Genomic DNA, 18,380 nt, shown 5'->3' with positions numbered 1-18,380 from the left:
GTTAGCTTGCTGTTCTTTCTCCAGTTCTTCCAAATGGATAGCTAATTCCTGAATTTTTGCCTTTTCTTCTTTTCTGATATAGGCATTTAGAGCAATAAATTTCCCTCTTAGCACTGCCTTTGCTGCGTCCCATAAGTTTTGATATGTTGTGTTTTCATTTTCATTCACCTCGAGGTATTTGCTAATTTCTCTAGCAATTTCTTCTTTGACCCACTCGTTGTTTAGGAGTATGTTGTTGAGCCTCCACGTATTTGTGAATTTTCTGGCACTCTGCCTATTATTGATTTCCAACATCATTCCTTTATGGTCCGAGAAAGTGTTGTGTAAGATTTCAATCTTTTTAAATTTGTTAAGACTTGCTTTGTGACCCAGCATATGGTCTATCTTTGAGAATGATCCATGAGCACTTGAGAAAAAGGTGTATCCTGCTGTTGTGGGATGTAATGTCCTATAAATGTCTATTAAGTCTAGTTCATTTATAGTAATATTCAGATTCTCTATTTCTTTGTTGATCCTCTGTCTAGATGTTCTGTCCATTGATGAGAGTGGTGAGTTGAAGTCTCCAACTATTATGGTATATGAGTCTATTTCCCTTTTCAGTGTTTGCAGTGTATTCCTCACGTATTTTGGGGCATTCTGATTCGGTGCGTAAATATTTATGATTGTTATGTCTTCTTGCTTAATTGTTCCTTTTATTAGTATTTAGTGTCCTTCTTTGTCTCTTTTAACTGTTTTACATTTGAAGTCTAATTTGTTGGATATTAGTATAGCCACTCCTGCTCTTTTCTGGTTGTTATTTGCATGAAATATCTTTTCCCAACCTTTCACTTTCAACCTATGTTTATCTTTGGGTCTAAGATGTGTTTCCTGTAGACAGCATATAGAAGGATCCTGTTTTTTAATCCATTCTGCCAATCTATGTCTTTTGATTGGGGAATTCAGTCCATTGACATTTAGTGTTATTACTGTTTGGATAATATTTTCCTCTAACATTTTGCCTTTTGTATTATATATATCATATCTGATTTTCCTTCTTTCTACACTCTTTTCCATATCTCTCTCTTCTGTCTTTTTGTATCTGACTCTAGTGTTCCCTTTAGTATTTCTTGCAGAGCTGGTCTCTTGGTCACAAATTCTTTCAGTGACTTTTTGTCTGAGAATGTTTTAATTTCTCCCTCATTTTTGAAGGATAATTTTGCTGGATATAGGAGTCTTGGTTGGCAGTTTTTCTCTTTTAGTATTTTAAATATATCATCCCACTGTCTTCTAGCTTCCATGGTTTCTGCTGAGAAATCTACACATAGTCTTATTGGGTTTCCCTTGTATGTAATGGATTGTTTTTCTCTTGCTGCTTTCAAGATCTTCTCTTTCTCTTTGACCTCTGACGTTCTAACTAGTAAGTGTCTTGGAGAACGCCTATTTGGGTCTAATCTCTTTGGGGTGCGCTGCACTTCTTGGATCTGTAATTTTAGGTCTTTCATAAGAGTTGGGAAATTTTCAGTGATAATTTCTTCCATTAGTTTTTCTCCTCCTTTTCCCTTCTCTTCTCCTTCTGGGACACCCACAACACGTATATTTGTGCGGTTCATATTGTCCTTGAGTTCCCTGATACCCTGTTCAAATTTTTCCATTCTTTTCCCTATAGTTTCTGTTTCTTTTTGGAATTCAGATGTTCCATCCTCCAAATCACTAATTCTATCTTCTGTCTCTTTAAATCTATCATTGTAGCTATCCATTATTTTTTCTATGTTTGCTACTTTATCCTTCACTTCCATAAGTTTTGCGATTTGTTTTTTCAGTTTTTCTATTTCTTCTTTATGTTCAGCCCATGTCCTTTTCATGTCCTCCCTCAATTTATCGATTTCATTTTTGAAGAGGTTTTCCATTTCTGTTCGTATATTCAGCATTAGTTGTCTCAGCTCTTGTGTCTCATTTGAGCTATTGGTTTGTTCCTTTGACTGAGTCATATTCTCAATCTTTTGAGCGTGGACAGTTATCTTCTGCTGCTGGCGTCTGGGCATTTATTCAGATTTCTCTTGGTGTTGGACCCAGCAAGGTTGTAAGATTTTTCTGTGAAATCTCTGGGATCTGTTTTTCTTAACTTGCCCAGTACGTGGCGCACGTGGCACACGTTTGTCTCAAGTGTTTGGAATGGGTCTCCCCCAGTCACCGATCTCCGTGGCCTGGGGATTTCGGATCCAATTCTCTCCGTTGGTTCAGGGGCCGCGCGTGGTGGGGGCGTCAGCTGCCGCAGCTTGAGGGGACCCTGTGGCTGGTTGCGGGCCGCAGCGGGCCTGGGGGATTCCCCACCGGACCAGGAAGCCTCCCGTGGGGGGGGGCTACCGCGGCTTGGATAGCCCTCCTATCCGAGACTCGTATCCGCGGACTCGAAGCAGAGACTCGAAGCTGCCCGCAAAAGAGGGGTGCCGCCTGCCTCGGCTTGGGAAACTTGTTTCTCCAATACTCTCAGCCGGCCCGGAAAGGAGGGAGGGAGTAGCTCGGACCACCGCAGCTGCCGCTGATCGGGAAATCGCACGCCGCTCGGGGGTCTCACCGCAGCCAAGTCTCGTAGTCAGTCTAGCCAGCCCAGACTTTGGATAGCCCTCTGATCTGAGATTCGTAGCCGCGGACTCAAAGCCGAGACTCGAAGCCGCCCGCAAAAGAAGGGCGCCGCCAGCCTCGGCTTGGGAAACTTGCTTCTCCGATACTCTCAGCCGGCCCGGGAAGGAGGGAGGGATTAGCTCGGACCGCCGCAGCTGCGGCTGCTCGGCAAATCGCGCGCTGCTCGGGGGTCTCGCCGCAGCCAAGAGTCGCAGTCATACTTGCCAGCCCAGACTTTGGATAGCCCTCTGATCCGAGACTCGTAGCTGCGGACTCGAAGCCGAGACTCGAAGCCGCCCGCAAAAGTGTGGCGCCAGCCGCCTTGGCTGGGAAGCTTGTCTCTCTGAGTCTCTCAGCCAGCCCGGGAAGGAGGGAGGGATTAGCTCGGACCGCCGCAGCTGCAGCCGCTCGGGGGTCTCGCCGCAGCCAAGTCTCGCAGTTAGACTTGCCAGCCCAGACTTTGGATAGCCCTCTGATCCGGGACTCGTAGTCGCGGACTCGAAGCCGAGACTCGAAGCCGCCCGCAAAAGTGTGGCGCCGGCCGCCTTGGCTGGGAAGCTTGTCTCTCCGCGTCCCTCAGCCAGCCCGGGAAGGAGGGACGGATTAGCTCAGACCGCTGCAGCTGCGGCTGCTCAGGAAATCGCCCGCCGCTCGGGGATCTCACTCACCGCAGCCGAGTTTTGCAGTCAGACTAACCAGCCCAGACTGGGTTACGCTGTGTGTCCATTCCCTACTGTAGCCCCGGGAGCTGTTCTGTACTGTTTCTGTTCACCTATTAGTTGATTTGGAGTCGGAGGAACTAAGACGCATGTACCTTACTAAGACGCCATCTTGGATCCCCTGCAATCAGTAATTCTTAACATCATCACATAGATGCATGATCATTGTTTCTTAGTACATTTGGATCGGTTTAGAAGAACTAGCAACACAACAGAAAAAGATATAGAGACTTCCGGAGAAGATGGCGGCTTAGTAAGACGCGCGGGTCTTAGTTCCTCCTCCAGAAAAGCAACTAAAGAAACAGAAACAATATGAAACAGCTCCCGGAGTCACGACAGAGACCAAAAAGAAAGCGTACCCCATTCTGGAACAGCTGACGGGCAGGGAGAATCTGCTGCAGTGAGATACCCGAGGGGCGCGCGTTTTCCCGGCCGGGGCGGCTGGCAACTGGGGTCCCCTCCACGCACGTGGCTCCCCGGTCTGACTGGGAACGTTGGATAGCGGGGCCCTCCCGTCACGCTTGGCATTTCGGGCCAGCTGGGCAATTAGGACCGGCACTCTCCCAAGCCGCGGCGGCCAGCAACCCCCGCCTCCACGAGCGGTTTCCCGGGCCGACTGCCGTGCAGACAGACGAGCGCCACGAGCGCCACCTACTGGGCAGGAAAAGAAAAACAGAGCCCAGATATTTCACAGAAAAAGCTTTCAACCAGCTGGGTCCCACACCCAGGGAAATCTGATCAAATGCCCAGACACCAACAGAAAATAATGGATGACGCTCGGAAAATTGAAGGTATGGCCCAGTCAAAGGAACAAACCAATAGTTCAAATGAGATACAGGAGCTGAGACAACTAATGCTGAATATACGAACAGAAATGGAAAAACTCTTCAAAAACCAAATCAATAAATTGAGGGAGGACATGAAGAGGACATGGGCTGAACAAAAAGAAGAAATAGAAAAACTGAAAAAACAAATCACAGAACTTATGGGAGTGAAGGACAAAGAAGAAAAAATGGAAAAAACAATGGATACCTACAATGGTAGATCTAAAGAGACAGAAGCTACAATTAGTGAACTGGAGGATGGAACATCTGAATTCCAAAAAGAAACAGAAACTATAGGGAAAAGAATGGAAAAACTTGAGCAGGGGATCAGGGAACTGAATGACAATATGAAGCGCACAAATATACGTGTTGTGGGTGTCCCAGAAGGAGAAGAGAAGGGAAAAGGAGGAGCAAAACTAATGGAAGAAATTATCACTGAAAATTTCCCAACTCTTATGAAAGACCTAAATTTGCAGATCCAAGAAGTGCAGCGCACCACAAAGAGAATAGACCCAAATAGGCGTTCTCCAAGACACTTACTAGTTAGAATGTCAGAGGTTAAAGAGAAAGAGAGGATCTTGAAAGCAGCAAGAGAAAAACAATCCATCACATACAAGGGAAACCCAATAAGACTATGTGTAGAATTCTCAGCAGAAACCATGGAAGCTAGAAGACAGTGGGATGATATATTTAAATTACTAAAAGAGAAAAGCTGCCAACCAAGACTCCTATATCCAGCAAAATTGTCCTTCAAAAATGAAGGAGAAATTAAAACATTTATAGACAAAAATTCACTGAGAGAATTTGTGACCAAGAGACCAGCTCTGCAAGAAATACTAAAGGGAGCACGAGAGTCAGATACGAAAAGACAGAAGAGAGAGGTATGGAGTAAAGTGTAGAAAGAAGGAAAATCAGATATGATATATATAATACAAAAGCCAAAATGGTAGAGGAAAATATTATCCAAACAGTAATAATACTAAAAGTTAATGGACTGAATTTCCCAATCAAAAGACATAGAATGGCAGAATGGATTACGACCCAGCAATACCACTGCTAGGTATCTACTCAAAGGACTTAAGGGCAAAGACACAGACGGACATTTGCACACCAGTGTTTATAGCAGCATTATCTATAATTGCAAGAGATGGAAACAGCCAAAATGTTCATCAACAGATGAGTGGCTAAACAAACTGTGGCGTATACCTATGATGGAATATTATGCAGCTTTAAGACAGACTAAACTTATGAAGCATGTAATAACATGGATGGACCTAGAGAACATTATGCTGAGTGAGTCTAGCCTAAAACTAAAGGACAAATACTGTAAGGTCCCACTGATGTGAACCGACATTCGAGAATCAGCTTGGAATATATCATTGGTAACAGAGACCAGCAGGAGTTAGAAACAGGGTAAGGTAATGGGTAATTGGAGCTGAAGGGATACAGACTGTGCAACAGGACTAGATACAAAAACTCAAAAATGGACAGCACAATAATACCTAAGTGTAATGTAACTATGTTGGAACACGGAATGAAGCTGCACCTGAAATATGGTTTTTTGTTTGTTTGTTTGTGTGTTTGTATCTTTTGTTTTTGTTTTTTTTCTTTTTCCTTTTTATATATATATATTATTAGTATTATTATTTTAATTCTCTTCTCTATATTAACATTCTATATCTTTTTCTGCTGTTTTGCTAGTTCTTTTCCTGGGTCGATGCAAATGTACTAAGAAATGATGATCATGCATCTATGTGGTGATACTAAGAATTGCTGAGTGCATTTGTAGAATGGAATGATTTCTAAATGTTGTGTTAATTTCTTTTCTTTTTTTTGATTAATAAAAAAATTTTAAAAAAAGATATAGAATGTTAATATAGAGAAAAAAATAAAAGTAATAATAGTAAAAACAAACAAACAACAACAAAAAAAACCTATAGCTCAGATGCAGCTTCATTCAGTGTTTTAACATGATTACTTTACAATTAGGTATTATTGTGCTGTCCATTTTTGAGTTTTTGTATCTAGTCCTGTTGCACAGTCTGTATCCCTTCAGCTCCAATTACCCATTATCTTACCCTGTTTCTAACTCCTGCTGGATTCTGTTACCAATGACATATTCCAAGTTTATTCTCGAATGTTGGTTCACATCAGTGGGACCACACAGTATTTGTCCTTTAGTTTTTGGCTAGACTCACTCAGCATAATGTTCTCTCTTCTGTCTTTTCGTGTCTGACTCTCGTGCTCCCTTTAGTATTTCTTGCAGAGCTGGTCTCTTGGTCACAAATTCTCTCAGTGACTTTTTGTCTGAGAATGTTTTAATTTCTCCCTCATTTTTGAAGGACAATTTTGCTGGATATAGGAGTCTTGGTTGGCAGTTTTTCTCTTTTAGTAATTTAAATATATCATCCCACTGTCTTCTAGCTTCCATGGTTTCTGCTGAGAATTCTACACATAGTCTTATTGGGTTTCCCTTGTATGTGATGGATTGTTTTTCTCTTGCTGCTTTCAAGATCCTTTCTTTCTCTTTGACCTCTGACATTCTAACTAGTAAGTGTCTTGGAGAACGCCTATTTGGGTCTAATCTCTTTGGGGTGCACTGCACTTCTTGGATCTGTAATTTTACGTCTTTCATAAGAGTTGGGAAATTCTCAGTGATAATTTCTTCCATTAGTTTTTCTCCTCCTTTTCCCTTCTCTTCTCCTTCTGGGACACCCACAACACGTATATTTGTGCGGTTCATATTGTCCTTGAGTTCCCTGATACCCTGTTCAAATTTTTCCATTCTTTTCCCTATAGTTTCTGTTTCTTTTTGGAATTCAGATGTTCCATCCTCCGAATCAATAATTCTATCTTCGGTCTCTTTAAATCTATCATTGTAGGTATCCATTGTTTTTTCCATCTTTTCTACTTTATCCTTCACTTCCATAAGTTCTGTGATTTGTTTTTTCAGATTTTCTATTTCTTCTTTTTGTTCAGCCCATGTCTTCTTCATGTCCTCCCTCAATTTATCGATTTGGTTTTTGAAGAGTTTTCCATTTCTGTTCGTATATTCAGCATTAGTTGTCTCACCTCCTGTATCTCATCTGAACTATTGGTTTTTTCTTTTGACTGGGACATATTTTCAATTTTCTGAGCATGATCCGTTATCTTCTGCTGGCGTCTGGGCATTTAGTCAGATTTCCCTGGGTGTTGGACCGAACAGGTTGAAAGATTCTTCTGTGAAATCTCTGTGTTCTGTTTTTCTTATCCTGCCCAGTAGGTGGCGCTCGTGGCACATGTTTGTCTGCGGGTCCCACCAGTAAAAGGTGCTGTGGGTCCTTTAACTTTGGAAAACTCTTGCCCTGGGGGAGGTTCGCCAGCCGAAGCGGCTTGGAAGAGTGCCAGTTGGCCCGGGGATCGGAATGCGGTGAGGGTCGCCGGCCGCCGCAGCCCGGGGGAGCGCCCGTCCGAATCTCCTAGTCGGCCCGGGGCGCCAAGCGTGGTGGGAGGGCGCCAGCCGCCGCGGCCCGGGAGAGTGCACCGTTCCCAGCCGGACTGGGGAGTCACGTGTTTGGAAGGGACCCCCCCCGGTCACCGTTCTCCGCGGCCTGGGGATTTCCAATCCAATTCTCTCAGTTGGTCCGGAGGGCCGTGCATGGTGGGGGCGCCAGCCACCGCAGCTTGAGGGGACCACCTGCCCAATTCTGCCAGCTGGCCCAGGAAGGAGGAAGGGAGGGACTCCGGCCGCTTGCCGCCCCACCTGGGGAAGTTCGCACCCCTTGGCAATCTCACCGGAGCGGGTTCTCCCAGCCAGTCAGCCGTTCCAGGATGGGGTACGCTGTCTTTTTGATCTCTGTCATGGCTCTGGGAGCTGTTCTGTATCGTTTCTACTCCCCTAGTAGCTGTTCTGGGGGAGGAAAGGTGAGGATGGCAAGGCTGTCGAGGACGGTGGCGGAGGAGCCGGTGAAGGCGGAAGAGGGCACGGTGGTGGTTGGAGAGCCGCGGCTCTGAGAATACTGCTTGCTGCTGCACCTGGATTGGACCTTCTTGAGCGACTCCCGTGGCCGCTCAGCGCTCCGGAGCGCTGCTCCAAGGCTGCCTGGGGCCGCTCTTTCCTGCCGCCGCCGCCGGCGGCCTGGCACTCCACTCCGGTGGGAGCCGCGTCCCCTTCCGAACTCTAATTTTTATGAGCATTTTTAAATGAAGCTACTTTCAGAAATAAAAAATTAGTTCTTTGATATTAACAAATCATAGTGGAGGTTTTGTTCTGTTTCACTTTCACACATATACCAGAGTTATGTTAAGTAACAGATAAAATATAATTTTATATATTTGTCTTGCCTTTATTTTAAAGTCTTTCTGTGTTACAGAAGAAACTCTGACATATAGCTGACCACATATACTTTCAGAGAAGTATTAAAGCAAAGCCATGTAATTTGATAATTTGGCTGTTTCTATGATATGTAGGTTTGTTTTTTGCTTTTTTTTAAAGAATAACTAAAACCATGACTAACAACACCTGTGCTGGTTTGAATCTGCTGTATCCCAGAAAAGCCAAGTTCTTCAATTTTATTCAGTGTTGCTCGGTGGGAGCTTTTTGATCATTTCCATGGAGATGTGACCTACCAGTTGTGGGTGGTAACTTTTGATTAGATGCTTTTTATCTAATGGCAATGTGTCTCCATGCATTCAACGTAGGGCTGCTTACTGGAGCCCTTTAAGAGGGAACCATTTTGGAATGAGCCACGAGAGCTCACCCAGCCAGACACCTTTGATGAAAGAAAACAACCCCTGGGAGCTTCATGAAACAAGAAGCCTGGAGAGAAAGCTAGCAGATGTTACCAAGTTCACCATGTGTCTTTCCAGTTGAGACAGAAACCCTGAACATCATCAGCCTTCTTGAACCAAGGTATCTTTACCCCAGATGATTTAAATTGGACATTTCTATAGGCTTGTTTTAAATTGGATATTTTCACAGCCTTAGAGCCATAAACTTTCAACTTAATAAATTCCCGTTGAATTTGAACAACGGGAATTTGAACAGCTGCTCTGTTCCTGGTATATCGCATGCTGGCAGCCTACAAATTAGAACAACACCATACCATTTTTTAACATCTTATAGATCAATATCAGGAAATAACATGGATAGCGAGAACACTGTCAAATTTTTTAGGAATTTCATATACTCTCTAAATATATAAATAATATTGTTTTACCTATATGAACTTAACCAGTAACAGGATAGTTACTGGTTAATACTTTCCAAACACCCCCTATGTAGTATGTTAAACTATTTTAGCAACTTACTTATACAAGGCAAAAAAATAATTTGTAACAGCTTTTCCCTTAACAGAAGACTTGTCCTCTGAAATAAAGGATTATAAGGCCAACATAAACATTAACAAGGATATTATTCTGATGTAAAATCTTTGTTTTCTAGATGGACTACTTAGATGATTAACAGTAACTTAAAAAAAACATATTAAACTGCAAACTTAACAATCATGTCATTTTAACAGGGAAAAAACTAAACTTCAGTTTTGTATGAATACCTGGCTTGACACAAAAGCTTTCTTTTTTGAAATATATGATAAACAAACATTAAATTTTGGTCAGTACTCACTATACAGATAGAATTCACTTTCATCAACTCATTTTTACAACTCATCCATTCAGGCTTATAGTCAACAATGACTATAAGAAACAAAATTTACCTCCTCCAACTCTACTACTTTCTGAATCTATTCAGGGCTTAAACTCAACAATGACTATTACAAACAAAATTCATTCCCTAAACTTTCTACCACCTTCCATATCCATTTCACTAAGGTTTTAATTCATCCAGACTGCACACAATCAGAAATAAATTTGATAATAAATTCACAAGGCCTTTTGAACCTGCATATTTTCTTCCAATAACAGTATTCATAACGGGAGAAGAACAAAGATACTATAAAATAATGGATGAAAAGAAATTTATGTTTGGGTTTGAAACACAGCCCAGGCATTACATCCTTTTTACACTGAACACAGAAATGATTACTTTGTAATATGCCTAAAATCTCTCAGTCCAATTCAGCACTATCTTCAAAGGTCAGAAAAGTCCGAAGTTTGAAATATAATCAGTTTTTTTTACATTTAAGGGATTTATATCTAGAAAAAAAAAAACCCTGATGTTTTCCACAACATTATTTCCAAGTGCTAAATAATACTAGGAATATGTTAATTTACAAAATTAAGTTATGGCTTCTAAAAAATGTACTTCAGAGTTCTATTTATTTAAATACTACTTTCTTATTGAAAGGTCTTATAAGCGTCATCTCTTCTATGAGGTCTTAGGTCATTCTTTCTCTATATGCCTTTCAATTTTTCCAGTATTTTTATTCCTTCATCACCACTGTCTTATACTATGCCTTAGTACATGTATATTCTAACTAGGAAAAAACCTGGATGAAATTAAGAATTAGGTGTTTTCTATTTATGAGAGCATTTAGTAAAGAAAACAAACAAAACAAAGCTGATTGACATTAACAAAGCCACTAAAAATTCACATTCTTCTACATACTGAGGTAACAAATGGCCTAGTAACCAAAAGCCAGTCTCTGAAATCCAGGTAATCAAGGTTATTAAAAATTTCATTTATATTTTTTACTAAACTTAACTGATTCCTTAAATAGAATATGTTTGAAGTATTAGCATATTCTTATTTTATTATATTTTATAAGTGTCATCATTTACCAGGTACATTTCTCAGTTTATGTAATCTAACCTGTCTTGAGCCATTTTAAGAGCAATTTTGAGATTAATACTAGCTTATTTTATCAGTAAGTTTGTATAAATTTAGGGAGAACATAGACAAGCAGAATAAAATCACATTTGTTCAACTCAAAATTTATCATAAAATTCCTTTTATAAGAGTTTGAAAAAAACTCTGTGTTTATAAATCTTACAACACAAACAGTTTAAGAAGTACACTGAATAACTGGAAAATATACTGCAATTGTTTAATTTGTTCCAAGCCCAAATCCAGGAAAACTTTTCCATTTCTCTCAAAGATCTTTCATTTACTTACTGAAACTTGTTAACTAGATTTTATTCTGTTATTCCTATTCCAAGACTATTTATATATTTTAAATGATCTGATTACTACAGTTACCATTGCAAATTTATTATTGGAGAAAATAATAAACATAGCCTATTCTAAGCCACACCACATCATATCTTTCTGTGCCTAGCCCTCCCCTCCAACTGTTTTAGGTGGTATTGGATGTCATTAGACATCAGGGCAGAATGAAGTCTGGTTTGTTGAATGTCTTAGAGGAGGGCCGTGGAATAGAGTTCATATGCCCTTCTTTAACTACTTCCAATTATTAGATTTACTTTACTAAAGCTTTGACCAGAACTATTGGAAAAGGCCTTTGCCCTTTCCAGAGGCAGCCCTTTGGCAGTTTCCTGCTACGTTAGGGAAATTCCAGGGGTGGTTTCTTTCTAACGTCCAGGTTTGTTTACAATATTACAAAACTAAGGTTTTGAATTTTGCTGTTCAGACAGATATTTCTCTTAACTCATTTTTACTTCAGAAGTACCAATTTATATAGAATTTATATAAAACTGACTATTTTTAAGCAATTCCAACAGAGCCTTTAAAAGAATTTTTGTAACTTTGTTATTACTACCCTGAGGTAGTAATATATATTGAATATATATTGAACAGGCAGAGAGAGACAGAATATATATTGAACAGGCAGAGAGAGAGAAATAGAAAGTTAGTTACACAAGAAACAGAAACACAGAAATACTTTTGAGAGGGACAAATAAAGGACTGAATATATTATTTCATCCTATTATGCAGAACAATTTTAACTATAATATCTTTAATTTCAACTGTAATGATAGTATTTTCATTTTAAATCATTATGTTACAGAAATAATGTGCCCCCCCTTTTTAGACTCATAACTAAAATCTTTCCAATTTTCAGTACAGCCCAAAGATTCCCTTATTAAAGAATTTCCATAATCAGTAACCAATTAGGAACATTTGACCAATACAAATGCAAGAACATACCAACTAACAAATTCAAACAGACACTTAACACTTATTATATTTAAGTAACACCAATTATAATTAGACCAAACATACCAGCTAACAATTAAACAGTCATTTAATGGTTAACACACTGATTAACAATTAAACAAGCATTAAACTCTTACTATACGTAGATAATACACTGGCTACCACTTGAACAGGCCTACTTAATTTCATTAAATACCAATTATTTGTTAGATTACTCATTTTCTAGGAATATTCTCAACAGACAAATTTAGGTCAGGCCTGTACAGCACGGTACCCAGAAAACAGAAAGATGTAGAGGTTAGAGCAAAGGGGATCATTCTGGAAGCTTGACCCATGCATAGGTCAAGAGAACTCAAACCACTATGTTTACCTCCCAATTCACTTTTACCCTTAGAACTCACTCTCCCAATCATATGTCCAGACATGGAACTAGAAACGATTTCTCTCTTTGAAGCTTTTTAAGGTACTAAGAGTCTTTGGGGTGCCAGGAGAACAGAGAACCCTGGTTTCTAAGTCTCTTAACTAAATTCAGTCCAGCAGCTGCATAAGGCTCAGTTACCTGACATATCTGCTCTGCTGGGGCTCCAGAGCCTCAGGCATTCTTTCTGGAGGATTGCCAAGTTGTTACTGGATGAAGGCCATGGAAAATTTAGTAATCTCTTAAGGCTACTCAATAATCTTACTTTATTTCCCCTCAATCCACTTACTCTCCCACTCTTCTATTTTACATCTTCCCTCGTCTCAAACCTCTACTATGACTGCTCTCTCAGCTGCTGAAGAAGTCATTCAAAGACAACATTCACATACTCCCACCACATCTATCAATCTTCCTACAGCTGAACCCATGCATTGTTCCATCCTTATTACTTGGATGAACTGCCTGGACTCCAAAGGCCAAATCTTCACATTTACACTACATTATATTACTTCTCACTCAAGAATATCAACCCAGTAGTTATGCTTTCTCCTACAACATCAACCTTTCCCACTCTACTGTATCATTCTCAAAGGTATGTAAACATACCATCATAGCTCCCATCTAAATACACAATCTCCACTGTCTATTCCCTTTTACAGCAAAGCTCCTTAAAACAACTGTCTAAAAAATTACTGTTTCCACTTTCTCTCTAGACTCCTGGTCTCTCATGATTCCATTGATCAGCCTTTAGTATCCACTACTCTTCTAAAACTGCTTATCAAGGTGAGTTTATCACCTCTCCCTTCTTGAAATGGTTTCTTTACATGGCTTCCAGGACATAGCTCTCTATCTATATCCCTCCATCCCTTCCTCCTTCTCTCCCTCACTCAACTTCTGTTTTGTAAATCAAATTTGTTCACTGAAAATAAATTCCATCACTCTCTTTGTTTTCCTCCTACCTCACTGCTACTCCTTAGTTTCCTTTGCTGGTTCCTTCTTACCTCACTGCCCTGTAAATGCTGGAGTTCCCCAGAGCTCAGTTCCCAGGCTTATTCTTTTAACTATGCTCACTCTTCAGATAAATTTATCCAATCTCATGGCTTTAAATACTTTCAAGATGCTGACTATTTCTGAATTTATAATTCTAGCACAGGTATCTTCCCTGACCCCAACTGCCTACTCAATATCTCCAACTTGGATACTTAATGGGCACCATCTTAAACCTAACATGACGAAAACCAAGTTTTGATTTCCCTACAATCTTTTCTGGTAATCTGTTCCATCTTGTCGACAGCTACTCCAACCTTTTAGCTGCTGAAGCCAACAATCCTGGAGTCATCACTGATTTCTCCTTTTCCTCTCACATCTGATCCATCAAGAAATCCTGACTAATCACTAGACTTTCAGATTATATATGGAATCTGATTACTACCTATCCCTTCCACTGTTACCACAATCATCATCTTGTGTCTGGATTATTGTATGAGCTTCCTAACTGATCTTTCTGCTTCTGCCATTGTCTCCCTCAAGTTTATGCTCTACATAGCAGAGTGACAGCAGTGCTACCAACACTTACAACCCTGTATTCTCCTTACTCTTCTTACACGTCTTAACACATATTACCAATTGGCATATATATTTAATTACTCATCTGTTTATTGTTTGTCTTTCTTCACTAGAATGTAAATTCCATTTGACAGAAGTTTTGTTTTATTCAATGTTGTATCCCTAGTACCTTGAGTCTGGCACAGTAGGCACTTGATATATGTTTACTGGAAGGAGGAAAGAAGGGAATGACAGAGACTAGATTCAAAACCAGATTTACCTGGCTCTCAAACCTCTGCTCTTCTGCTGACATAAGTCTCCACTTGGTCTCAATAACAAAGCTAAAGACAAAAAAGTGTCTCTTTACTTTCTTTTATCACAAAAAAGGTGATAAAAGAATACCTAGGTTTGTGTACTTCAAAGTCCTTTGTAAAATCTACATTTTTTGTCTCACACCCCTTGTACTTTTTTTGTTAAACTGACCTTTTATATGTACTTAATAACTTCATATTACCACTCTAAGAAAAACAAATCAACTTGCTATAATATTAAGTCAAATCTAATAAAATATAAAAAATGTTCATCCACATATCACTGAAATCATGCTGTGAACTATTTCTCATATGGCTACCACATTGGAAAACAGAGTCTCAGAGAAAAGTGCCAGGACAAATTTTTCATTAAAACCAAACCAACAAATTTATATTTTATGTGGTATGGTCACATAAATCTACACTATACCTAGAACTTAACACACACACACACACGCATAAAAGAGTAAAATGTAAAACTGGTGAAATCTGAAAAACTGGTGAAGTCTAAAACAAGATTGGTGGATTATATCAATATCAATTTCTTATCTGTGATATTGTACTGCATTTATACAAGATGTTACCATTGGGGTAAACTAGGTAAATAGTATAAAAGCTCTCTCTGTATTATTTATAAAAACTGTATGTGAAACTAAAATTATTTTATCTCAAAGTAAAAAAACCTATACGCAAAACCACAGCTCTTCCTTAAGCCTAGAAATACAGTATCCTAATATTACCACACTTCAAAAAGACTCCAGAAAGTGTGATAAGTTCATAATCAAACATTAATTTATACAGTGACTGATAACAAAGGGAGAATATAGTTTTTAAATAAATGAGTATTCATTTATTATTTTTCTTGCTAGTAGGAAGGAAGAACATCCTGATTTTAAGAAAATGAAGAAAGGTAGGAAGGAAGATTGATTCCAGTTTAGTTGAGGTATGATAATAAATGCAATACAATTACAACTTGAGGTGCCCAAGGGTTGGGGAACCAAGAATGAAAGAAGGAAAAATGTCTAGAGATGATGACAGAAACATAATTTAGGGCCAGGTATATTCATGGCTTTGAATGTCATAAAAAGGAATTTAAATTTCATCCTATTGGCAAAGAGAAAGACTTTGAAGGAGGAGAGTAACAGTAGGTTTATTTTACAAAAACATAAAAATAGCTGGTGGCATTGTTGCAAATTAAATTATGAAAGGGAGGGATCAGAGGCAGAGAAGCAACTACTTTAACCTTCCTGATAAAAGAAGATGCTATCTATAAGGAAGTCAAAGTTGGTGGCAGCTAACTATTGGTTACTCAAGAGTTAATAAAAATATATGATTGCTACCAGCTGACAGGCAATATTTAAAAACAGGAACATGGATAAGACTCTTTTAGAGAAGGGTCACTGGAGGGCTGAAAGAACTGTAAGAAACATTTACATAAAAAAGGACTGAGACCCTACCCTCAAAGAATTTTAAAAAAAGGGTACAAGAGAAAGTAGAGTTATAGAAGTCTAGTTACTAGATTGGTGGAGATGGTTTAACTAAATGGAGCACATATCATCAGATTGGCATTAAAAAAATTTTAAAAACTAGTAACATGCACTGTTGGTAAAACTAAAAAGAAATAGGATATTTCAAATAAGGTTAGAAGAAATGTAAAATATATTGATAAATTATGGAAGACACTTTGACAATATCAGCATTTTAAATGTATATACCTTTTGACCTAGCAATTCCCCTCCAGAAATTTACCCTATATACTTTCACAGTATACAAAGACATATTTATGTGCACACATAGGTTATTCATTGCAGTATTACTTGTGGTAGTCATAGCCTAAATAACTACCAATGAGGAAATCGATAATAAAACTATAATCCACCCTTACTCATTTTAACCTCAAGGTTTTGCTCTTACTTGTCTCTTTTGTCTGGGATTTCTTTTTTTTTTCTTCAAAAATAAATATTGTAACCACTATTAACATTTTGGTTTACATCTTTCTAGACATTTTTATGCATTTTATATATATATAAAACATTTTATATATATGTAACATTTTATATATATATACACACACACACACACACAAACATATATACAAAAAATAATACACACATATATGTAAAGTGTTACTGAACTGGGATCATACTGTAAGTGCTGTTCTGTAACCCACTTTGTAACCCTCTAGCAATTACAATAGCTTATAGGATTTGCCATGATTTCTACTTTCTTTGCATATTTTTTCCCTTAAAATGTAACATTTTTATAGATACATCAAATCAATTTTCAAATGAACTTTAAGGGATTTATCTACTTAAAAAACAAACAAATAAATAAGTATTGTATTTATTTATTACAAAATAAGGTAAGCTCTTTTCTTAAACTATATTCTTAGAAACTTCTTTCCCCTGTGCTGACAAAATCCCAGCATGCCAAATTTAGAATTTGTTTCCCAAGTAAAGAATCAATGATCAGTCATGACAGAACACAACAACCTTGCATCATATTTGTCGCAACAATATGTTTCATCTGCAGGTCACTGAGGAAACAATTTGCATCCCATTTCACCTAACTTCTTTAAATTACATATGTGGGTGTTAATTAATTAAAAATATATGACCTTTGCTTAAGACATGAAAATGATCTATCTTAATGTAGGTTTTGTTTTATGGGATGTAAAAACTTTTTTTATAATTTTGAAATTATGTCTGAAAACACTAAAAGAAAGCAATTTTTTAAAAAACTGGGCTTTACGTCATAGCTCTGAGTTAACCATTTTTTAAACAGGGACCAGAAATACTTATTAAGTTACCTGTAACCATTCCGATCATCAGCTTTTACTCCAGGCCAATCTCTTTTTAGGTATTGACTAGCCAACTTCTGGATACCCTGTTAAAAACATAACATATTTTCTAAAATAAGTACTATGTCATAAAGGAAGTCATTTCCTTAAAATACATTATTTAGAAAATCCTATCTCTCTAAAATTAGAAACTGGTTCAACAGTAAAAAAATCAATGATAATGGTAGAAGTCTAAACCTTGTTTCACTATTGTCACAGTTCTTGTTTCCATTTTTAGAAAAGGATGAGAAAATTGAAACTTAATTGATTTGCTTTTCACGTCAACAAATTATCTCACCAGACATTAAACTGCCTCTGGCATGCCACATGGAACACCTCCACAAGGAACACCTCCACAGAGCCCTGACATATCTGCCACAGTTTGACAAAGCAATTTTTCCACTGTAGATAATCTGCTTTGTGATGTACTACATTTCTAAATCCCAGCAGTTAAACTCTCATATACCAGCAAAAATAAATGCACACATTCAACCTAGAGCAGATATATACTGGTTGTAAAACTGATGAACAAACCTTAGTACTGCTCCATATTAGTAATTTTCAAGATCGATTTTAAGGGTGGTTCTCCCCCCCCTCCTTTATACATCATGGCACAAATAACTTCATGTGAAAAAATTAATTTTACAAAGAAAAACACTCATTCATATAATATCAATCTGGACAAAACAGAATACTTTTTTTGTAATAAATAGGGTGGATGTGGGGATTTAAAGAGAAGAGACCATTTTATTGGGAAATGAGGTTAAACTATTCGTTCAGAATATATAACTATTAAATGGGAACATATAGAATCCCCTAAGACAATAACAGAACACAATGTAATGACATAGAAGTCATAAACTTTGCAATACTCATGTCCATATGTACTACTTTAAAAGTAAAAGTAAATAAAATGTTGAAATGAAGAACAATCATATTAACTGACTAACTGCTTTAAGCAGAGACTGCTCAAGTAAAAGGAATGCTTCACTCTACATACAGTACATTTCAACTATGGTGCTGCCAAATCAAATTTGGCTAAATTAAATCCATTGTTAAATGCTCTA

General features: G+C 38.4%; 1 protein-coding gene across 4 annotated transcripts in view; it reads right to left on the bottom strand.

Moving 5' to 3' along the window:
* The window catches only part of FCHSD2 (FCH and double SH3 domains 2), a 456,625-nt gene that overhangs the window by 228,906 nt on the left and 209,339 nt on the right, over positions 1-18,380 (bottom strand). For all 4 annotated transcript variants that reach the window (XM_077113662.1, XM_077113660.1, XM_077113661.1 and 1 more), the window contains one exon: positions 17,284-17,360. In XM_077113662.1, coding sequence (XP_076969777.1) covers positions 17,284-17,360 — 77 coding nt within the window. The remainder of the gene's footprint in view (positions 1-17,283; positions 17,361-18,380) is intronic.

The sequence above is a fragment of the Tamandua tetradactyla genome, chromosome 8, assembly GCF_023851605.1.
Source record: "Tamandua tetradactyla isolate mTamTet1 chromosome 8, mTamTet1.pri, whole genome shotgun sequence".
Taxonomy (NCBI): domain Eukaryota; kingdom Metazoa; phylum Chordata; class Mammalia; order Pilosa; family Myrmecophagidae; genus Tamandua; species Tamandua tetradactyla.
The sequence above is the reverse complement of the archived record's forward strand: the minus strand, read 5'-3'. Positions and strand labels throughout refer to the sequence as shown.